At 42.9% G+C, this 25,175-nt stretch overlaps 1 protein-coding gene across 1 annotated transcript in view; it reads right to left on the bottom strand.

Moving 5' to 3' along the window:
• The window catches only part of LOC308289535 (uncharacterized protein), a gene marked incomplete at its 5' end in the record, with an annotated part of 138,822 nt that overhangs the window by 60,293 nt on the left and 53,354 nt on the right, over positions 1–25,175 (bottom strand). Inside the window, 8 exons of the mRNA XM_080731239.1 lie at positions 41–160; positions 1,121–1,234; positions 3,706–3,851; positions 5,258–5,450; positions 7,126–7,236; positions 10,564–10,797; positions 18,609–18,722; positions 19,034–19,234. Coding sequence (XP_080587365.1) covers positions 41–160; positions 1,121–1,234; positions 3,706–3,851; positions 5,258–5,450; positions 7,126–7,236; positions 10,564–10,797; positions 18,609–18,722; positions 19,034–19,234 — 1,233 coding nt within the window. The remainder of the gene's footprint in view (positions 1–40; positions 161–1,120; positions 1,235–3,705; positions 3,852–5,257; positions 5,451–7,125; positions 7,237–10,563; positions 10,798–18,608; positions 18,723–19,033; positions 19,235–25,175) is intronic.

The raw sequence follows: 25,175 nt of genomic DNA, 5'->3' as shown, positions 1-25,175 counted from the left end.
ACACACACACACACACACACACACACACACACACACACACCTTGCCAGGCAATGGGACATCTACAGGTGTATGATGTATAGTCAGGAGAAGGATGACAGACCCCTCCCCTCTCACACGGCTGCGACGCACAGGGAATCAGCTCCTCCTCACAGTGTTTACCTGCATTGCACACAACAACAATCAACACTCACTCAACCCACCAATATTCACATGCCTACGATAATGTCTGCAGATCGGCTATTTTCGCTAACTTGTATACACCATTGCCAATATGATGAAGCCTATAAAATAGGGCATTCATTTATGGGTGCAAAAAAAGAACATAAAAGCTGGAGGTATAGCAGAGACTAAAATGTTGAGGTTCTCTCTGGGAGTAGCAAGGATGGATAGGATAAGGAACAAGTACATCAACGGGACGGCGCATGTTAGATGTTTGGGAGATAAAGCCAGAGAGGCGAGATGGTTTGGACATGTACAGAGGAGGGATAGTGAGATGGTTTGGACATGTACAGAGGAGGGATAGTGAGATGGTTTGGACATGTACAGAGGAGGGATAGTGAGATGGTTTGGACATGTACAGAGGAGGGATAGTGAGATGGTTTGGACATGTACAGAGGAGAGATAGTGAGATGGTTTGGACATGTACAGAGGAGGGATAGTGAGATGGTTTGGACATGTACAGAGGAGAGATAGTGAGATGGTTTGGACATGTACAGAGGAGGGATTAGGGATAGTGAGATGGTTTGGACATGTACAGAGGAGGGATAGTGAGATGGTTTGGACACGTACAGAGGAGGGATAGTGAGTATATCGGCAGAAGGATGCTGAGGTTGGAACTGCCAGGCAGGAGGCCTAGAGGAAGACCAAAGAGGACATTTATGGATGTAGTGAAAGTTAACATAAAGTTCTCGCCCCCCTAGTGGCGAGAAAAAGAACTTCTGGGAACTCAGATTGACATAAAGTTAGCTAGTGTGAATGAAAAGAAGAGGAGGGTGAGATGGAGGCAGATGATTCGCTGTGGCGACCCCTGAAGAAGAGAACAGCCCGAAAGGAAAAGAAGGTGAAGTAAAAGATCAAACTTGGAGATGCAAGGTTTCTGCCCGGTATGTAAGAACTGACCTGTGAAGGGTGGGCTGCACTGACAGCTGTAACCGTTGACCTCATCTATGCAGGTGGCGTCGTTCTGACAGGGTCCCGAGGCACATTCATCTACATTCCTCTCGCAATTCGCACCTGTTGGGAAAAGGAGTGGGAGATTCATTCATATTATGTTTTTATTTTATTTTATACCTATCCCCTTCATCCAGATCACCCTTTCTCCTATTTAGTTTAGTTAAAAAGTGGTACTGTTTGAATATAGGTGTGTTTGAGGCAGTGTTGATTTCATCGACTAAAACTATGACGAAAAATGTTGTCTTCTACCTTTTTTCACTGACAAAAACGAAATAAAAACTAAGCAAAAGCTAAGCTATGATGACTAAAACTAAGATTAAATATATTGACAATTTCATCAACAAATAAAAACCAGACTAAAATGTTAGGGAGAGCCTAGTGGAGAAGAGATCCAGTAGAACTAAAAGACAAGTCATTTTATGTTTGGATGAACTTGGGTGTTGTGCTCAGAAAATATCAAATCTACAAGCTCACAACTAACTCGTTGCGCTGCGACGTGTTGTGCTCTTGTAGATCTGCTATTTTCAGCTTGCAACCAAGTGTAAAATCAGCCATTACAACTCCATCAAAGACTGGCAAAATACATTTTAGTCGACAAAATCAACTTTTAGTCAACAAAAAAAAAAATCGTTTCAGTTTCAGATGACTAAAACGAATGGAATTTTATTCAAAAAGACTATGACTGAAACTAAATCAAAATGTGCTGTCAAAATCAACACTGGTTTGAGGTATATTCTATGTGTATTTACCTGTGAAGCTGGTTTGAGGTATATTCTATGTGTATTTACCTGTGAAGCTGGTTTGAGGTATGTTCTATGTGTATTTACCTGTGAAGCTGGTTTGAGGTATATTCTATGTGTATTTACCTGTGAAGCTGGTTTGAGGTATGTTCTATGTGTATTTACCTGTGAAGCTGGTGTGAGGTATATTCTATGTGTATTTACCTGTGAAGCTGGTTTGAGGTATATTCTATGTGTATTTACCTGTGAAGCTGGTTTGAGGTATATTCTATGTGTATTTACCTGTGAAGCTGGTTTGAGGTATGGTCTATGTGTATTTACCTGTGAAGCTGGTTTGAGGTATATTCTATGTGTATTTACCTGTGAAGCTGGTTTGAGGTATGTTCTATGTGTATTTACCTGTGAAGCTGGTTTGATGTATATTCTATGTGTATTTACCTGTGAAGCTGGTTTGAGGTATATTCTATGTGTATTTACCTGTGAAGCTGGTTTGAGGTATATTCTATGTGTATTTACCTGTGAAGCTGGTTTGAGGTATATTCTATGTGTATTTACCTGTGAAGCTGGTTTGAGGTATATTCTATGTGTATTTACCTGTGAAGCTGGTTTGAGGTATGTTCTATGTGTATTTACCTGTGAAGCTGGTTTGAGGTATGTTCTATGTGTATTTACCTGTGAAGCTGGTGTGAGGTATATTCTATGTGTATTTACCTGTGAAGCTGGTTTGAGGTATATTCTATGTGTATTTACCTGTGAAGCTGGTTTGAGGTATATTCTATGTGTACCTGTGAAGCTGGTTTGAGGTATATTCTATGTGTATTTACCTGTGAAGCTGGTTTGAGGTATATTCTATGTGTATTTACCTGTGAAGCTGGTTTGAGGTATATTCTATGTGTATTTACCTGTGAAGCTGGTTTGATGTATATTCTATGTGTATTTACCTGTGAAGCTGGTTTGAGGTATATTCTATGTGTATTTACCTGTGAAGCTGGTTTGATGTATATTCTATGTGTATTTACCTGTGAAGCTGGTTTGAGGTATATTCTATGTGTATTTACCTGTGAAGCTGGTTTGAGGTATATTCTATGTGTATTTACCTGTGAAGCTGGTGTGAGGTATATTCTATGTGTATTTACCTGTGAAGCTGGTTTGAGGTATATTCTATGTGTATTTACCTGTGAAGCTGGTTTGAGGTATATTCTATGTGTATTTACCTGTGAAGCTGGTTTGAGGTATATTCTATGTGTACCTGTGAAGCTGGTTTGAGGTATATTCTATGTGTATTTACCTGTGAAGCTGGTTTGAGGTATATTCTATGTGTATTTACCTGTGAAGCTGGTTTGAGGTATATTCTATGTGTATTTACCTGTGAAGCTGGTTTGAGGTATATTCTATGTGTACCTGTGAAGCTGGTTTGAGGTATATTCTATGTGTATTTACCTGTGAAGCTGATTTGAGGTATATTCTATGTGTATTTACCTGTGAAGCTGGTTTGAGGTATATTCTATGTGTATTTACCTGTGAAGCTGGTTTGAGGTATATTCTATGTGTATTTACCTGTGAAGCTGGTTTGAGGTATATTCTATGTGTATTTACCTGTGAAGCTGGTTTGAGGTATATTCTATGTGTATTTACCTGTGAAGCTGGTTTGAGGTATATTCTATGTGTATTTACCTGTGAAGCTGGTTTGAGGTATATTCTATGTGTATTTACCTGTGAAGCTGGTTTGAGGTATATTCTATGTGTATTTACCTGTGAAGCTGGTTTGAGGTATATTCTATGTGTATTTACCTGTGAAGCCGGCCCGACACTGGCAGGTGTATCCGTTGTGCCGGTCCAAGCAGTGGCCGTTGTTCTGACATGGGTTGGACTGGCACTCATCCTGCTCCTGCCCACAGTGCTGCCCCACCCAGCCTGACACACACTGACAGTAATACCTGGAGAAAGAGAATGATAACAATACATTTTATCTAGTATAACACACTTGTTACAGGGTTTAAAAACAATGGCATAAAAATAGCAAAGGCAAAACTAAAAACATCAGCTGGGGTAAAAGGTTGATTAAAAACTAATAGAGTATAGATAGAGTAAAAGAAGTGTAAGCAAAAGCATGGTTAAAAAGTATGTTTTTGGACCATTTTTACAAGTATCGGTATTCGGTAGACCCATGGTTCTCAAAGTGGATTCCAGGGACTTTAGGGGGGTCTAAATTGACCCATACATGTCTGTAACTCTGACAGTGTATACATGGAACCAAATGAACCCTAACGGGTCCATTTGGTTCCATTTGTAAACTGTCAGAGTTAAGGGGAGACCTTGGAATTTGAAAGTTTGAGAAACACTGCGGTAGACTATGTTTTTTAAAGATGGTCAAGGCACAAAGACATAAGTTATACTTTATTGATCATTGTGGGGGGGATTGGCCATCTGCATTTGACCCTAACTACACCGTGAGTTAACTCTGAGAGCATGCAAATGGAACCCACAAATGGATAGATTAGAACTGAGGATTTGACTGTGTCTAGGGAAGGATCTGCTTCACTTGCTGATGCAGTGGACAGAGAGAGAGCGAGGAAAGAGAGGGTACGCTGCACTAAACAGGATGGATGACATCCAACTCAGGCTGCAATTATGTATTTATGTGGTTAGCTGTGTAGAGCCACCAGGACGGACCCCACGGTAGTTTTGAATCATCTGAAAATCTGCTTATTGTTGGTGTTGAGTCAGTGTTGTGGGCAAAATGACCTAAAGTATGAGTGGATTCTGGGCATCAGGAACTACACAACCCCACACTGGCTCAACCAGCGTTAGGAAGAGGATTATGGTTTGACCAGAACCACAACCATAATCTCACGTCTGACTCTTCCGAGTTTCCATGTCCCAAAATAACCCAGTTTCTGATTTCCCTAGTAACGAGTGACTTCACTACAGCAGCTGGTTGGATTTTACTTCAGTAATTGTACAAGATTTGACAAGAGTCACAACTGTCAACACCAAAAGAGAACTTGTATCGCGATGGGACTTCATCTGCATAAATAAAGCTGACGTTATTATGATATTTGGCATGTGACCTACGTTATTAACGTTATTATCGTCTCTGTCGGGTGGAAACTGTCAAAGCTCGTACTTTTCAGGATTCAAATAAAAAAATAGCTAAAGTAGCAGATCTACAAGCTGGAAATGCGTCGCAAAGCAGCACATTTTGAGCTTGTAGATCTGCTACTTTTGATGCTTTTATGTGACGTAGTATGATCAAGTAGGGCATTAATTAGAACATTAGAATGTGGAGATAAGAGGTTTCTGCCCCAAACAACAACGATATCTAATAAAAAGGAAAGCTTACCCATTTTGCTGTTCAACACAGTTTCCATGCACACATGGCTGGGAAGCGCAGTGGTCCGTACCAGAGTGGCAGAGCAGTCCATGCGTGCCAGGGGGGCACGAACAGCTGAAACCGTTCACCTTGTCCTGGCAAGTCCCTCCACTCATACACGGGTTGGACTCGCACTCGTTTATGTCCACGTTGCATTTGACTCCTGAGGGGAATGGATTCAGAGAGAGAACCTGGTTTGACATTTGTTCATTAGGTGCACGTTTTTCCGAATCTTCAGAATGTTCAAAATCCTATGTGGCTAATAGTCCTCGTTCAGTGTGTTTTTCCAAGTGATTTCACTTGGGACACACATGTTACCTTACTGTATTATCACATTGCTCCCATATGAATTATGTGACTTTATAAGCTATGTACTGAATTCTAGTCTCTTAACCCTTAAGTTCTGTTCAGATTCACTACACCTTCGTTCTGTTCGGGTCATTTTGACCCGGTGGATATTTGGTTTAAAAAAAACAACACTAATATAAATTTTAACTTAACAAATCATCATGATACATTGACTTTGACTCAATACCAAACAATTCATATGATATATTTTGTAAATGTTTGCATTTCTGCTTTGCTATATCACATTAAACACTGAAAGAGCTAGGCGTTTTTACTGATTTAGCTGAAATCCATGTAAAAAAAACGACTTAATTTAATACTGGGCAATATTGCTCATGCTTATAGGAAGGGGGGGAGGGTTCGGAATGGGGCTTCGGAAGGGGGGTGTTAGAAGTGGGGGTGACTGTGTGTCTGTGTTTTGGCATAATACTGTGTATTTCTGTGATTCCGGTTCAAAATGACCCGAACAGCACTTAAGGTTCAAAAAATATGAGGGGGGTGTAGCATGGGTGTAGTGCAAAAATATTTTTTTTACATGTTCATCTCAGAAGAACCTTTAAGGCCAGTGAGTTTCAGGTGGAAACATTTTTAACTTCTACCTTTTTTTTCCAAATGAAAATGTAAAACGGGTCAAAATGACCCGAACAGCACTTAAGGGTTAACTCATTAAGAGCCCCAGAAATTAACGGATTAAAATGAGTGCCTCTCGCTGGCTCCATAAACGGCCAGTCTCTTATTTTGAAGGCCAGAAGTCCATAGCGTTAAAACTTCCGGTCTGACGTCATCGCGTCCTTCACCGGAATCGATCATTGTTTACGTGGTGTAATGACGGATCGGATCGGTGCTTTTCAACATGTGTTTTATAAGCGAGCATCTATTGCCATCCGCGCTTTGAAAGTGTTGTTTTGAGATAATGGACATTAAAGATGAGATTCCCCGTCTGCCTCAATGTTATGGGATTACTATTTTGTGCTTGTGGATCCGTGATGATGATAAATCAGCGAGGGAGATCGGCTCGGGACCTTCCGCCATTGTACCCGGTAGGATAACCGCAGTTACAGTAATATATTACTTTTCGCGAGATATCTCGGGAAAGGCACTGCGAACATCAAAGGGAATTTCGCGAGATATCTCAGGAATGGCACTAAATCACTAAAACTGTTAAAAGAAGGCCAATGCACACCTCAAAGGCTGCGTAGGACAAACAGGATTTTCGTTCGTTAGACTTAACGTTTTGTGCAAGTTCCAGGTAGGGACCTCTTTCTTTGATTTGATATCAAAGATCGCTTTCTGAACATTTAGTCTCTCACTGCGAAAGCTTGAGACCGGGTTATGCTTAATTCATGCTTTGTCGGTATGACGCTGTTCCTCACCGAAAATAGCAGATCTACCAGCTTGCCACGCGCCAGGTTGCGAGCTTGTAGAGCTGCTATTATTGGCATGTAATTGCGTCGTATGACAAAGTATACAAATCATGGCTTCAGCCTTACCTGTGTATCCCGGAGCACACACACACTTGTACTCGTTGATGCCATCCTGACATTCCCCGTACTCACAGGGGTTGCTGGCACAGTCATCCTCATTGATCTCACAGTTGGTCCCTGGAGAGAGAGAGAGAGAGAGAGAGAGAGAGAGAGAGAGAGAGAGAGAGAGAGAGAGAGAGAGAGAGAGAGAGAGAGAAATGAAAATACCAACTCAGACAACGTAATTAGCAGGGGACAATTATCCCTTTGTACATTTGCCCTTTATGTGATCGATGATCATTAAAGTAAACTCTTAATGAGTGAATGTTTAAAGTGATCCCTGACTAATACGACAAATATGTCTTAAAACATTATAATTGTCCTCTATAACTACAATGTAAAATTAAAAACACCTCAATTATTTTATTTCTTCTAGAAATAGCTAATCTTTCACTCGATAGGGAAAATGCCCGTCGCAAGTTGATGATGTCATAAATGTCAAGTGTGATCTATCCCTATGGAATTAATGGCATGCATGTGAAAATAAAAACAAACTTAATACTTCCTATGGTTAATATGAGCATCAAATCAATATTTCAAATGTGTTTGTGTTTTGTTTTTTTGCACATGCATGCCATAAAAACTACACATGACATTTGTGAAAGAAAATATTTAAGGTGTTTTTAATTTTACATTGTAGTTATAGAGGACAATTATAATGTTTTAAGACATATTTGTCGTATTAGTCAGGGATCACTTTAAAAGTAATACGTCTCAGTCATCACACCCTTGTTGGTTTGCTGAAATGTGATGAATTGTTGATTGTATGTTTTTTTTTAAATGTACAGGCAGTGCGAGTTTAAAAACATGCCAAATGTATGACAAAAAAAACAAGCCCAAGGCTTGTCTCAATTATGGTTTCACTCAAACAACTGGACAAAAATATAGAATATCAAAATATACAAATGTAAAATCACAACGTGATTATTTTTATTATAACAATAGAGTGTAGTTTAGTAGGGGGGCCGTATTATTTACCCCCGATATTTTACCAGTCCATCCATGTGAATATCTTGGTAAATGGAAATAAATGGTAAATGGTGCATTTATATAGCGCTCTTATCCAAAGCGCTTTACATAGATTGTGCATCACATTCACCCATTCACACACACATTCATACACCGATGGCGGAGGAAACCATGCAAGGCACCAACCTCCACATCGGTTGCAATTAGGGGTTCAGAGTCTTGCTCAAACCCCTAAACTTCTTTGCCCTTTTTTACTATTAAAAAATCCCTAAATATAAAACTATTAACTCTTTCATGAAATATAGTAAGTGGTTCCCCAAACGTGGGACCTTCCAAAATCTCCCACCTTCACTTTTATCACTTATGGGTAACAAATCCGATCAGTTACATGTCCTGTCCACCAGAGGGAGTGGCACATCAACTTTATAAAACGAAGAGACCCTAGTATAGTGAGAACCTGTGAAGAGAAGTAGAAACTAAAGACGGTAGTGCTCTGCTCAGAATACCATTAGAAACCAAGGGGAGGGACGACCAAGACCAAAACAGAGATATTGCAGTCAACAGCTGAGTCACTATAATTAGGGTAAGTGTTAAAGTGAGACGCATGCACGCACGCACGCACCCACACACACACACACGCACACACAGAGAGAGACGCTAAACGAGAAAAAGAAAAGGTACGACTCAAAGAGACCACAAATTGCAGTGAATAGGAGTCAGTGAATGTGGGAGGCCTGACAGAGTGACCTTAGCTGACTTCAGTGAGCGTGTTCTGGTGGGTACAGTGCATTACAGACTGCACTTGAGGCACAGGAGCGACTAATCCTCAGAACAACGTGCTGGTCCAGCCTTACTGCCACACACACACACACACACACACACACACACACACACACACACACACACACACAGACACACACACGCACGTGCGCGCGCACACGCACGCACACACACACACACACACACACACACACACACACACACACGCACACGCACACACAGCTCCACACATTTTAAGCTGACAACTATGCAGGAAGCCTGAGTCGCACTCTTTCCATTTAAAGCTGTGTTCCCTCCAACGCAATACTTTCAGGGACCCTGAGAATGAATCACAGAAGAAAACCAGAGAGCACATGAAAAAAGGTTTTGGCCATTAAGCAGCAAGGGCTTAGCATTGGAAGAGAGAGAGGGAGAGAGAGAGAGAGGGAGAGAGAGAGAGAGAGAGAGAGAGAGAGAGAGAGAGAGAGAGAGAGAGAGAGAGAGAGAGAGAGAGAGACTAGGCTAGAATGACTCACCACTCTCAACATATCAAGGTGCAATGTGTTACCCGTCATGCAGGATGTTGTGTGGTATATTTTACTACTACTGTTGCTGCTACTGCTACTTCTACTACTTAGCCTGATCTCAGACTCAGCTTACGCAGTAGTCTGAAACTGTGCCCTATTGTGGGCGATTTCTGGAAGGGAGGGGGGTGGGAGGTGCTTTGCTTTCAAAAAACCCAATCACTACAGGTCTCCTCGTGAGCACCATGTGAGCACCTCGTCTTCTAATGATGACGCTCTGATGATGACGTCGCTTGAAAAAACGGTCTGCGGCGTGGATTGGATATTCGTTAGACCCACCCCCCGCACTCATTGGATCAGCCGAAAATGTTGGCTGATCACTGCCGATTCATGTACTCAGCTCCAGACCAGAGAAACAGTCCACTCTGAGAGTGGGCGGGGTCTATGGTCAAGCAGGCTAACTACTACTACTACCAAAGATATTCAATTATTAAAGATACACTATCCCAATTGGAGCCACTAGGGGCACAAATCCTACAAATGGTCTCCTAAGTGGGCGCCCTCTGATCGCGCTAACGTCCGATGTTTACCGATGCTAGATCACGCGAGAGTGTGTTGCAGGGACAGAGAAAGGTCGATAATGAATTGAACATTAAAACATTAAACATTAAAAAACTTAAAAAAAGACAGAAAGAAAAGAAAGAAGGCAATTACTGCATCAAAAGTTATCAAAAAACTATACTATAAAAACTGGTTAAATATTGGCCAAATTGTCAACTAATATAAGAAAGAGGGGGAAAAAGCCACCACCTAGCAAAAGCTTGTACAGTAGGTCTGCTATTTTCACAATATTAATCTGTGGAACCGAGTCAAATTAAATTGAATGCCTCAACTCCTACAAAGTTCTCGTCGGGGTGGGAGGGTCCCCAGTTCAATTATGATTATTTTGGGAGGTCACAGCCTGAAAAGGATTTCTTATATAGGTTATGTGTCATATCTAACATGTGCAACTTCAAAGCCTAAAGGCCAAACTGAAATGTAATTATCAACCACAAATACACAATTAAATCGTTAATCGCAATTATTTGAGTGACAATTAATCGTCATGTAAAATGTCATAATCGTGACAGCCCTAGTCCTGGCTACTACTTACCAGTAGTTCCCTGCAGGCAGTTGCACTGGTAGGCGTTGACCAGGTCGATGCAGCGGCCCCGGTTCTGGCACGGGCTGCTGTGGCACTCCTGGACCTGGACGTGGCAGATGGAGCCTGTGTAGCCAGGCTGGCACTGGCAGGAGAAGGTGGCGATGCCGTCCTTACACACGCCGTGGTGGCACGGCTCCGGGTCGCAGTCGTTGATGTTCTCCTCGCACAGCAGGCCAGTGAAACCTGGAGGGGGGAGAGTTTGAGGATGGTAAATGAATGACTTGGCCATGAATGAGATGTACAATGATAAACAATACATCATCATCATCAACTCTTTATTGACAGACACTAGGTCCAATAAGAAGACAAACAAAAACAGAACATTAAAAACATCACACCATAAAAAATAAATAAAAACAGAGCAATCAGAACACTAAAATAAGGCACTATACCAGTGTTTCCATATGCAAGAGTGGTATTTCACATTACTGAACTGGGGTTTAGTCAGCAGCATGATAATCAAATTATTAGACACATTTAGACGACAGATAAACTTGAACGTCAAATTTCTCAACAGAGCATGAAAAGTGCACACTCCTACTTCACAAAACAATTGACTGGCACTCGACCATCTTGGTTTTCTGAGTAGAATCCTCATACAATCATTGTAAGCAACCTGCAGCTTTTGGATGCTTGTCTGCTTATAGTTTACCCACAAGGGGGCAGTATACAGAGGAGTGCAGTAGGCTCTGAACAAGTTTATCTTAACATCATTAGAACAAAAGTAGAACTTCCTCCTAAGCATGTTGGCTTGTGCATAGAGCATACGACGCTGCCTATATATGTCATCATCATCACTCAATTGGTCAGTAATGATGTGACCCAGATATTTTGCTTTATCACACACAGTCAGAACCTGACCTGACAAATAGAATGAAGGAAAAGAAAGGTCCTTGTCCTCTCTTGTTCTACAGACCATGATGACACTCTTTTTAGCGTTATATTTCACATCACATTGTACACCATAATCTGAACATATATTCAGTAGCTGTTGGAACCCAGTACTGCTAGGAGACAGGATGGCCAAATCATCAGCATACATGAAATGATTAATCAGAGTGTTGCCAAGCACACAGCCAGTTCTACAGTTACTGAGCTGTACAGAGAGGTCATTCATGTAAATATTGAAGAGGGCGGGGGAGAGAATCCCCCCCTGCCGGACCCCATTACCAACCTTAAACGGTGCAGATACTTTGTCGCCCCATCTAATCTGCATGCTCTGGTTAGCATACCAGTATGAGAGAATTCTAATAATACTAGCAGGCACGCCCCTCTCTTTCAGCTTTAAAAACAGTTTATGATGGTTGATCCGATCAAATGCCTTAGAGGCGTCAATAAAACCAACTAAAACTGAGGAATTCTTACCTTTATACATACCAATCACTTCTTTCAATGCATATATACATAGGTCTGTACCATGCTTAGCTTTAAAACCAAACTGATTGTCAGTAGTTATAAGAAAAGAGCTTAAACGATCTAATAAAATTCTCTCTAAAACCTTTGAGAGTATACTAGCAAGTGCAATAGGCCTGTAGTTGTCTATGCTTCCCACCTTACCTGCCTTGTCCTTGATGACCGGCACCAAAGTGACGGACAGCATGGAGTCAGGCAGCAGCCCATGTGACATCAGGCCTGAAAAACAGATGGCAAGCAGGACCGCTACCCTGGGGCTTGCATGTTTCAGATGCTCTGCTGTGATGTGATCAAGGCCGCTGGCTTTGTTATCAGCCAGCTGAGATATTGCCTGAAACACCTCATTCGCAGTAACTCCAACAGCATCACTGTTAGGGATGCTGCCTATATTAAACGGGTCACTTTTAACACAATTAAATAGTTCAGAGTAGTGCTGCCTCCATATCTCAGCTATGTTATCAGCTCCAGCTACACCCTCAATTGTGCATGGTAGCAGTGTACTACCTCGGTTTAATGCTTTCACCTCTTTCCAGAAGCCAGTTACATTGCAGCTAAGGAGTTTCTCAGCCAATGAGTCAGCTCTCATAGTATTCTCATGCCGAGTGACAAATCGAATGGCAGACTTGTACCTAGCATGAGTAAGCTTCTTACGGTCAAGTACTGTACCATGTCTAGGTCTGCCTGACATAACCCAATCGCTGAAGGCCTCCCTAGCCGCAGTGTAATGGGCAAGAACATGTTTGTTCCAGCCTGGCTTTCCACTGGATCTCCTGTTAGAGCATAAAAGGAATATGGTCGCTCATAGAGGCCTCATACACAATCTCCATAGAGCGTAAAGTGGCGTGTGCATCAGCCGTGCTAACACAGTGGTCAAGCCATGAAGTTGTGTGCCAAGCTTCACTAATGTAAGAATAGCTATCAGCTGGCAATAGTACTTGACTGGATAAGGTGAGTACATTATCATCACAGAACTGTATTAGGTGTCTTGCAAATAAGGATCCACCATCTGAAATATCAGCATTCCAGTCACCGACCACATAAACACACGTGCAGTGATTATCCTGTATAAAAGAGTTAATAAAAGCAAGTTTAAACATGTAGTCATCCTCATTGTCTTTACATTCATAAGGAGTGTACACATTAAGAACAATAAACTCCCTGTTGTTGGATTTATACTGAACCGCAATACACCAATCAACTTCGAGCCTGATAACATTAATGACTGTGTCCAGCTTCTTGTGCCAGAGGACAGCGACACCTCCCGCTATCCTCCCCCTCACAATTCCCATGGACAGGTCAGTCGTTGACTCACCAGCTCCATGAAAGTTATCATTAAAAGAATTCAATAGGCCCAGGTCTTGTTTTGGAAGGAATGTCTCTTGTAAACATAAAATGTCACAGTTAAGCATCAAATTGTCAACAGCTACACGCCGAGCCCTGTCCCCAGCACTGCAGCCAAGACGCAGTCCACGACAGTTAAAGGAGCCGACCCGCATAGTTACACGGAACGAACGGGCGATGCCCCGTTAACCGCACTTCCACCAGCAAGAGGGGGGGGTAGGGGTAGGTTCGCCCCCACTGCACCTGCCTTTCGTGGCTCATAGAATCGCCTGACCACAGAGCCTTCTGGCCAGAGATCAGGGACATACATCTCTGCAACATCTTTACACTCTGCGCAGACTTTAAAGGAGCTATAGCGATTGCCCACAGTGACAATGCGTTGACAGGTTACTTTGCGTGCAAGTTTATCAGCCAGATAGCTCGCCAGCACCTCTGGATCGAGGTCCGGAGAGAACTTGGTCGCAAAGACGCTGACCAATTTAGTCTGAATGACTCTGATATTACCCTGCGTGCCCGTCCCGACAACGACAGGCTTAGATTGGTCCCGTCTTTTGCCACCAGCAGCCCGCACCACTGCAGGATCCCTCTGCCCCCGACGCTGCTTTACAACAAAGGACCATTTAGGCGAGGTGGTAGTCGGCACCGCTGGGCTAGAGGCCAGGCTCTGGTCCCCAGGGATTTCCTGGTGGACGTCATGCTGCAAACGCCCACTCTGTGGCTCTTGTGCAGCAGGTGTCCCCTCGCTCCTCAGCACCGCAGATCCTCCTGGGCTCGTTTCCAACCCTGAACACATGACGACAGGCATCGAATCGGCAGTGTTGTTCTCGTTGAGTTGACTGTAATTTTTTACAGTGTTGTCCCCGTCAACCGAGGCAGCAGAGTCGTCTGGACCCAGCTCACCGGACGGTTCTGTCCCTCCAACGATGATGCCCCTTGGCTCCTCCTGCTGCTCCAGCGCTGATACTCTGGATATCACTGCTGTGGTCACAGCTGTCAGTTCCTCACCAACATCAGCTTGGAGCTTCACAGCCTGCCTTAATGCACAAACCTCACTGCACAGACGCTCCATTCTGCCTAGCAGGTTTGAGACGTCCAAGTTATTGAACGTCACTGGTGGCAGGTCATCCAGGTGGTGGGAAACAAAATGTGGGATGTTGTCTCCACATTCATTCAATACTTTAAGGCAGGCTTTTATATTATTACTGTCCTTCTGGGTGCCTTTACAAACCACATACCTCTGTTTGGTGTTGGGGCATAACTCGAACAGTAACTTTTTGGATGACTCAATCCACTGAGAATCAAAGTTGGTAGAGGCAATCAGAATAAGCTCATCCTGAGCCAACGTTTTGATTTTCACTGCAAGGAAATTAAGGAGCTCATCCTCAACAATAACTCGTCCATCAAGAGTCTTGTATATCTCCGATTTGCTTCGAGCCCGGGTAGTTAGTTCCCTATAGGAAGCCATTTGTCCTGCTTAGCCGGCAGCTAGCTGGCAAGCTATCCGGCTCACAAACAGAGCAGCACCGACTCACCTGGCCCCGGGTTACAGGCAAACCCAGCCAGGAAGCATGAGCGAGGTAGAGTACGTTGTCCAGGCACTGGTACAGAGAGTTCGGGGATCTCACATTAAAAAAAAGCAACAAAAGCCCTTGTGGGAGTGGGCCTGCTAGCCTTTCCTCCAGGCTGCAGCTATAGCTTCACTGCATTGAACACAGAGAGTTTCCAGCTCAAAAACTTTAAAAAAAAGTATCATCCACATCAGATAAACACTGATAAGAGGTGTTTCGGAGGACATTGGTCAGTTTCCACCAGCAGATAACAGAGTATATTCCATAAAACACAGCTCTCTCAGACAGCAGCTCTCTCAGGCAGCCATCTTGGAATGTTGAAAAGCATAGAAAGTGTGAAATACACAGTATCTAGTGTTTATACAGTATCTAGTGTTTCTCAATTTATCTCAGATGGATTCCTCACAGTCAAATTAAGGGTCGATTCATACTCCACTTTTAGAGCCTAATTTATTTCGGTCCCGAAGCAACAGTTCTGTCTAAACTACGATATGGCGTCATTCGGAGCCAAATTAATGATGTTACACGGCATGCCCCCCGATCCTTTGAATGACGCCATATCATAGTTTAGACAGAGCCGAACAGAAAAATAAATTAGGCTCTAAAAGTGGAGTATGAATCGACCCTAAAGCTGCATTCACACTACAGATATATAGTTGAACGTTTAGCTTGCTTGGTCAATGTTATCTCAATGGAAACCAGCTTTAAAGCTTCCAAACCTTCGTTTGGTGTGTGTCCTGTATCTTTAAAGCTGGTTTCCATTGAGATAACATTGACTAAGCAAGCAAAACGTTCAACTATATATCTGCAGTGTGAATGCAGCATAAGAGGTGTAAAAGCTGGGTTCAAACCTGGATGGTTGGAGTGGCGCGATTACAAACAAAGTCAATGCAAAGACGAGACGACGCACGGCCGGGCGCGATGCGAACACGCGTGGCGCGAACGATCCGAACGGGGCGGCGTGAACGGCGCGAACGGTTGCTTCGGTGTCTTCGCCCCACTTGTAAAAATCCAACTGAAGCGACCTTCGCTTCACCCCCACTCCACCCATCACGTTCTGACAGCCAATCAGCTTTGATGTTGTCTGAAGACACAGAATTTTTGGGGTGTTTGGTGCTGGGACTTTTTTCGCCTTGATTCCAATGGGACGTGATGTTTTACCAACGCGGCCCTGCGCAACCAAAGTGAAGCGATAGAAGCGACTAGAATAGAAGAAATAGCTTCGGGTTTGGACGCAGCCTGAGACAGTGCAGGCACTCCAAAGGAAGGAGAATCTAAAAAACGAATCAATTCGAACCTGCAGCAGGTGTCCCCTCGCTCCTCAGCACCGCAGATCCTCCTGGGCTCGTTTCCAACCCTGAACACATGACGACAGGCATCGAATCGGCAGTGTTGTTCTCGTTGAGTTGACTGTAATTTTTTACAGTGTTGTCCCCGTCAACCGAGGCAGCAGAGTCGTCTGGACCCAGCTCACCGGACGGTTCTGTCCCTCCAACGATGATGCCCCTTGGCTCCTCCTGCTGCTCCAGCGCTGATACTCTGGATATCACTGCTGTGGTCACAGCTGTCAGTTCCTCACCAACATCAGCTTGGAGCTTCACAGCCTGCCTTAATGCACAAACCTCACTGCACAGACGCTCCATTCTGCCTAGCAGGTTTGAGACGTCCAAGTTATTGAACGTCACTGGTGGCAGGTCATCCAGGTGGTGGGAAACAAAATGTGGGATGTTGTCTCCACATTCATTCAATACTTTAAGGCAGGCTTTTATATTATTACTGTCCTTCTGGGTGCCTTTACAAACCACATACCTCTGTTTGGTGTTGGGGCATAACTCGAACAGTAACTTTTTGGATGACTCAATCCACTGAGAATCAAAGTTGGTAGAGGCAATCAGAATAAGCTCATCCTGAGCCAACGTTTTGATTTTCACTGCAAGGAAATTAAGGAGCTCATCCTCAACAATAACTCGTCCATCAAGAGTCTTGTATATCTCCGATTTGCTTCGAGCCCGGGTAGTTAGTTCCCTATAGGAAGCCATTTGTCCTGCTTAGCCGGCAGCTAGCTGGCAAGCTATCCGGCTCACAAACAGAGCAGCACCGACTCACCTGGCCCCGGGTTACAGGCAAACCCAGCCAGGAAGCATGAGCGAGGTAGAGTACGTTGTCCAGGCACTGGTACAGAGAGTTCGGGGATCTCACATTAAAAAAAAGCAACAAAAGCCCTTGTGGGAGTGGGCCTGCTAGCCTTTCCTCCAGGCTGCAGCTATAGCTTCACTGCATTGAACACAGAGAGTTTCCAGCTCAAAAACTTTAAAAAAAAGTATCATCCACATCAGATAAACACTGATAAGAGGTGTTTCGGAGGACATTGGTCAGTTTCCACCAGCAGATAACAGAGTATATTCCATAAAACACAGCTCTCTCAGACAGCAGCTCTCTCAGGCAGCCATCTTGGAATGTTGAAAAGCATAGAAAGTGTGAAATACACAGTATCTAGTGTTTATACAGTATCTAGTGTTTCTCAATTTATCTCAGATGGATTCCTCACAGTCAAATTAAGGGTCGATTCATACTCCACTTTTAGAGCCTAATTTATTTCGGTCCCGAAGCAACAGTTCTGTCTAAACTACGATATGGCGTCATTCGGAGCCAAATTAATGATGTTACACGGCATGCCCCCCGATCCTTTGAATGACGCCATATCATAGTTTAGACAGAGCCGAACAGAAAAATAAATTAGGCTCTAAAAGTGGAGTATGAATCGACCCTAAAGCTGCATTCACACTACAGATATATAGTTGAACGTTTAGCTTGCTTGGTCAATGTTATCTCAATGGAAACCAGCTTTAAAGCTTCCAAACCTTCGTTTGGTGTGTGTCCTGTATCTTTAAAGCTGGTTTCCATTGAGATAACATTGACTAAGCAAGCAAAACGTTCAACTATATATCTGCAGTGTGAATGCAGCATAAGAGGTGTAAAAGCTGGGTTCAAACCTGGATGGTTGGAGTGGCGCGATTACAAACAAAGTCAATGCAAAGACGAGACGACGCACGGCCGGGCGCGATGCGAACACGCGTGGCGCGAACGATCCGAACGGGGCGGCGTGAACGGCGCGAACGGTTGCTTCGGTGTCTTCGCCCCACTTGTAAAAATCCAACTGAAGCGACCTTCGCTTCACCCCCACTCCACCCATCACGTTCTGACAGCCAATCAGCTTTGATGTTGTCTGAAGACACAGAATTTTTGGGGTGTTTGGTGCTGGGACTTTTTTCGCCTTGATTCCAATGGGACGTGATGTTTTACCAACGCGGCCCTGCGCAACCAAAGTGAAGCGATAGAAGCGACTAGAATAGAAGAAATAGCTTCGGGTTTGGACGCAGCCTGAGACAGTGCAGGCACTCCAAAGGAAGGAGAATCTAAAAAACGAATCAATTCGAACTAATTGAATTACTAATTCTCATAATCAACTTTTTATTTTGTAAGTTGATTCTGATTCTGTAAATCGAAAAAGCGAATTAATTAAAACAAATTATTAACATCCAATTGATGCAATTAATTTAGACCATAATGAAGGTAAAACAAGGTAGTAAAGACAGACATTTTGACAATATGTTTACCATGTTTATCAGTAAAAAACAAAAGAAAAAATATATATGTTTAAGGTTATAGTACCTTCTGCACATTCACACTCATATCCATTGGGTCGATCGATGCACTTGGCCCCGTTTAGACAAGGTGTGCTGGAGCATTCGTCAATGTCAATCTGGCACATCTCACCACTGAAGCCTGAAACAATGAACAGCACCACAGGCATGCATGTGTAAGCACTGGGTTCAAACATTATTGATTCACTAATTTTTTCAAACTCAATGTTTTTTTTATTTTATTTTTTATTTATTTTTGCAGCTAAGCTTCTGTTATCATATTTGCTGACTGTTTTAGAAAATACAGATATGATACAGATACAGTATGAGCATTTTATCATCATCTCATTACATCGCGCTTCTTCATTTACGAGGATGCTTCCGATTATGATTTTCTTTGCAAATGCCAAATACCACCACCTCATGGACTCGAGTACAACTGCTTTACTGTACCTGGCATGCAGATGCAGGTGTAGTCTCCGATGCGGTCCAGACAGGTGCCGTCGTTCTGACAGGGGCTGGAGGCACACTCGTTGACGTCCTGTTCACAGCGCGGCCCGGCGTAGCCCCTCACACAGTTACAGGTGAAGGAGCCGTCAGTGTTCACACACTGGCCTCCGTGTTCACACGGGTTGGTGCCTGCATGATGGGAGACTTAAGAGGGTCAGCATACAAGGTGCATGGAATAAAGCAAAAACTAGACTGCACTCTGTCGAGGTGCCAACTTGTGCTTTGTGCACTCGTGGCCAGCGGAGCTCCCAAGTACTGTGGTCGGTGAGATGAGTGCTGTCTGTATGTACCTCTGTCCAGATGCCAACTTGCACCTTGTTATTTACGTATATCAGGTAGCACTTGTTGGTGGTGACGTCACCAAGAACACTGCTCCACTCCCTCATTGGCCCTGCCTTTGTACTGACGACCGGAAACAGACGGCTGGAAACAGACGGCACCGAAAGTAGTACTTGCACGCTCTGAAGGCGCAAGTAATAAAATCTTGTGATTTTATGACGATGATTAGGTTATTATATTATCATACCTATGTTGCTGCTGTTCTACATACAGCCAACCAGTTGAGGAAATCACATACTGAGGCTTTAACCATTCATGTTTATGGCAATGGCTTCTGAACATTTATTGTTAGTTTGACTACTTCAAATAGTCAAACTCTTACACTCTTACCAGTAAGACGCCTAAGGGCGAAACGCGACCTCGCCCTAAAGGGCGAGGTCGCACCATCTGTCTTGGTCTTGGCCATCTATCTTGGCCATATATGGATTCTGTTAGTGTGGTTCTCCTAACAGGGCATCATCTGGGATACAATCCCTTTTATGCCCATATATGGAGATCCCTGCTCTAAATATCTGACATCACTAATCCCTTTTATGCCCATAAATGGAGATCCCTAACAGAATCAATTTTTTGTCCATATATAGAGATCCCTGCTCCGAGAATCTGACTGAATCCCTTTTATGCCCATATATGGAGATCCCTGCTCTGAGTATCTGACATCACTAATCCCTTTTATGCCCATATATGGAGATCCCTGCTCTGAGTATCTGACATCACTAATCCCTTTTATGCCCATATATGGAGATCCCTGCTCTGAGTATCTGACATCACTAATCCCTTTTATGCCCATATACAGTATGGAGATCCCTAACAGAATCCATTTTATACCCATATATGGAGATACCTGCTCTGAGTATCTGACATCACTGTGATGTCACCTGTTTATGCCTAAATATGGAGATCCCTGCTCTGAGTATCTGACATCACTGCGATCTCACCTGTGATGTCACAGTGACACATCACCTCAGTATCAGGCGTTGCCACAGCAACGTACACAAAGGTTTGTGTACACATGTGGTGTGATGTCATACTGATGCGGAGATATGAGCAGGGCAAAGGTGTGACGTGACACGTGTGACCGACCGACCGACGGACGGACGGACGGCCGGTGGAGGTTTTGATACCAGTAAGACTCCCTAATAGGGAGATAAGCGACCGTTGGTCGCTTATCTCCACAAATAGGCCAAAAGTTTGTTTTACCAATTATCAAGACATACGGGCAGTTGACAGTTTGCCATGGTTACTCATTGAAGTTGAATCTCCATATATGGAGATAACCTACGCATCACACTAAGTCTGACCTCACCAGCCCATATTTGGGCATGAGCAACTTATGTCTCCATATATGGAGATATGATGACATCACACAGTCCTCAGCCGATGATGTGGCGTGATGTCATACAATACACAAACGAGCTCTACAGTATAAAGGGGCAATTCTTGCCAGGAAAGAAGCATTTCTTCGACTCAGACCTTATCGCCAGGGTTGGCTTATAGCAGCTGTCGGTAGGACCATATATGGATTCTGTTAGTGTGGATCTCCTAACAGGGCATCATCTGGGATACAATCCCTTTTATGCCCATATATGGAGATCCCTAACAGAATCCCTTTCATGCCCATATATGGAGATCCCTAACAGAATCCCTTTTATGCCCATATATGGAGATCCCTAACAGCATCCCTTTTATGCCCATATATGGAGATCACTAACAGCTAACAGAATCCCTTTTATGCCCATATATGGAGATCCCTAACAGAATCCCTTTTATGCCCATATATGGAGATCCCTAACAGAATCCCTTTTATGCCCATATATGGAGATCCCTAACAGAATCCCTTGTATTCCCATATATGGAGATCCCTAACAGAATCCCTTTTATGCCCATATATGGAGATCCCTAACAGAATCCCTTTTATGCCCATATATGGAGATCCCTAACAGAATCCCTTTTATGCCCATATATGGAGATCCCTAACAGAATCCCTTGTATGCCCATATATGGAGATCCCTAACAGAATCCCTTTTATGCCCATATATGGAGATCCCTAACAGAATCCCTTTTATGCCCATATATTATGGAGAAATCCCTGCTCTGAGTATCTGACATCAGTGTGATGTCACCTGTTTATGCCCATATATGGAGATCCCTGCTCTGCGTATCTGGTTGCTATGGTAAACAGTTGGTTGCTAGGGTAAACAGTTGGTTGCTAGGGTAAAACCATGGTTGCTAAGGTGGTTGCTAACGTACACTAACAGACCAGCAACAACAGACTGTTGCCACAGCAACGTACACAAAGGTTTGTGTACACATGTGGTGTGATGTCATACTGATGCGGAGATATGAGCAGGGCAAAGGTGTGACGTGTGACCGACCGACCGACGGACGGCCGGTGGAGGTTTTCATAGTAAACTGCTCCCTGACGGTCGCAACTAAACTGCGACCTGATGGTCGCAATCATGCTGATGTATAATGGATACCAGTAAGACTCCCTAATCGGGAGATAAGCGACCGTTGGTCGCTTATCTCCACAAACAATATGTCAAAATCGTCTAGGAAGGATGGTGTGAGTCATGCTGGCAGTATGACATCACACCGTACACAAATGACCCTTATATAAGACCGGCATTATCTACCGACAGATTAGTAACAAGATGTCAAAATCGTTGAAGGTTGAATCTCCAGATATGGAGATAACCAATACATCCCTCCATATATGGAGATAACCGACGAGTCTCACTAAGTCTGACCTCACAAGCCCCATATTTGGACACGAACAACATATAACTCCATATATAGAGACATATATGATACTACTGATTGCGACTTTTATGCCCAATTGCCCATATATGGAGATATCATCAGCCATGCCCTTTTATGCCCATATATGGAGATATCATCTGTCTGTCACTTCTATGTCCAAATATGGAGTTCTGTGTCAGCCATTCCCACATATTTCAAATTAGTGACATACTACAAGGGGACACATACTCATATTTGTTGATTATTTTGGTTTCTATGGTTACCAGATAAAGATATTTCACTTTGCACAATTTGTTGATTTTTAGTTGCTATGGTTACTTGATAAAGGCCTTTCACTCGTGTGTTGATATTTTGCCACACATGATCTCCAAATTTGGGCATGGTGCACTGTCACAGCTAGTGACATCACCAGCAGCGAAGCTAGCAGTGTGATTGCGGAGATATGAGCAGGGCAAAGGTGTGACGTGTGACGTGTGACCGACCGACGGACGGCCGGTGGAGGTTTTCATAGTAAACTGCTCCCTTACGGTCGCAACTAATGCTGATAATATTATTTCTTTATGCTAGTGTACTACTGTATATGTATATCTATGCTAATGCTAATTGTGGGCTCACCTATAGGCGAGCACACTTTAGTTATTGTCATTATTTATTTATTGTGGGCTCGCCTGTAAACAGGCGAGCACACTTTAGTTATTGTGGGCTCGCCTGTAAACAGGCGAGCACACTTTAGTTCTTGTCATTATTGTGGGCTCGCCTATAAGGCGAGCACACTTTAGATATTGTCAAAATTATTTATTGTATTGTCATTATTTATCTATCAGGCATATCAAGTTCTCCTCAAAACTTCGGTTCCTTTCTACTCCTACATACTTAGTGAGAAAATGAAAATAAAAACATCAATGTGTTCAGTTTACAGTGGCGAAGTGTGCTATTATTTTTTACAGCAATCGGCCAAATGGTGGCGCTGTAGGAAGCCTTCGAAAGTGCAAACTTTGAACAGGTTTAGCTCATGCTCTGTTTGAGGTACAGCCATGAAACCTGTATACACGTATGCGTCTCCTCATGCCGAACAACTTTTACCCTCTAACTTTTGACCTCTGACCTTTAGATCTCCCAGAATTTGGAATTATATGAAAAACAGTAAAAATCTATCTCCTCCTGGGATTTTTGCATAACGCGCACGAAACTTTTTTCACATGAACTTTGGACCAATACGGTCAGATTTATCTCGGCGGATTTCTTTTAAAGTGAAATATAATTTTTTAATAATTCAATGTATATTGTGGTTTTATGCAAATTATTCTTCGGCCTCTAAATCATACATGCAAAGTTACACGTTCATGGCATTTGGCAAAGATGTAGAGGGTTAGTCAAAGTATCACTGAAACCAATTTTATTCCAATCGGCCAAAGGGGGGCGCTATACGAAGCGTTTGAAATTTCAAACTTCAAACGGGCATAAGTCATGACTCGTTTCGTTTGAAGTCATGCAACTTGCTTACACGCGTGCTTTGACTCGAGCGGAAGACATCTGTGTCTTTGTTAAGTAAGCTCCGCCCTTAGATTTCCCGCCATTTTGAGCAGTTTGTGAAACGCTTAAACCCGCTTTTATTCTGGAATGTTCGCGTCACGTGCACAAAACTTTTTTTATGTGAACTTCGGACCGATATCTAAAGATCTGTCAGATCGGATTTTTAAAAAATTGAAACATGCTTTTTTAATAAATTCAATGAATATTGCAGTTTTATGCAAATTATTCTTCTGCCTCTAAATCATGTATGCAAAGTAACATGTTCATGGCATTTGGCAAAGATGTAGAGTGTTATTCCAAATATCACTAAAACCAATTTTACCCCAATTGGCCAAAGGGGGGCGCTATATCATTTTGAGCAGTTTGTGAAACGCTTAAACCTGTTAAGATTTTGCAATTTGCATGAAACATTCTACACACAATCTAAGGACCATTATCTAATATGCCTATGAAGTGCGCACACACAAAAAAATAATAATAATAATAAATATAGCTGGAAGCAGCGATAAAGTGGCCAAAGCCAAAAACACCTCAAATCATGAACACAGCCTGCAATGTGCATGAAATCTTGCAAGCACATTCCCAATAGGTCAAGGAACAAATACCACCCTTCTCGCATTGGCCTGTTATAGCGCCACCAGCGGGTCAACTTTTGTACAACACATTTTTGGAACAATATGGACCAATCTTTGACGTCAGTAACGTCAAAGAGAGCACTGCCTGCGATCTTGACATTTTGTACTTTTATAGCCATTGTTTTCTGGCTTGAAGCGAGCCCACAATTGTTTCGAAGGAACAATATTTTCTAGTTGTCATTATTGTGGGCTCGCCTAAAGGCGAGCACACTTTAGATGTTGTCATTATTGTGGGCTCGCCAGTACCTGGCGAGCACACTTTAGATATTGTCATTATTTATCTAGTAAGTTCTCCTCAATACTTTGGCACCTTTCAACTCCTACATACTTAGTGAGAAAATGAAAATAAAAACATCAATGTGTTCAGTTTACTGTGGCGAAGTGTGCTTTTTACTTTTTACAGCAATCGGCCAAATGGTGGCGCTGTAGGAAGCCTTCGAAAGTGCGATCTTTGAACAGGTATAGCTCATGCTGTGTTATACATACAGCCATGAAACCTGTATACACTTATGCGTCTCCTCATGCCAAACAACTTTTACCCTCTAACTTTTGACCTCTGACCTTTAGGTCTCCCACAATTCGGAATTATATGAAAAACAGTAAAAATCTATCTCCTCCTGGGTTTTTTTTGTTACGCGCACAAAACTTTTTTCACATGAACTTTGGACCAATACGGTCAGATTGATCAACCAGATTTTTTTTAAAGTGAAATATAGTTTTTTAATAATTCAATCAATATTGCGGTTTTATGCAAATTATTCTTCGGCCTCTAAATCATACATGCAAAGTTACACGTTCATGGCATTTGGCAAAGA

The sequence above is a fragment of the Nannobrachium achirus genome (genome assembly GCF_963921795.1).
Source record: "Nannobrachium achirus genome assembly, chromosome: 1".
NCBI lineage: Eukaryota > Metazoa > Chordata > Actinopteri > Myctophiformes > Myctophidae > Nannobrachium > Nannobrachium achirus.
The sequence above is the reverse complement of the archived record's forward strand: the minus strand, read 5'-3'. Positions and strand labels throughout refer to the sequence as shown.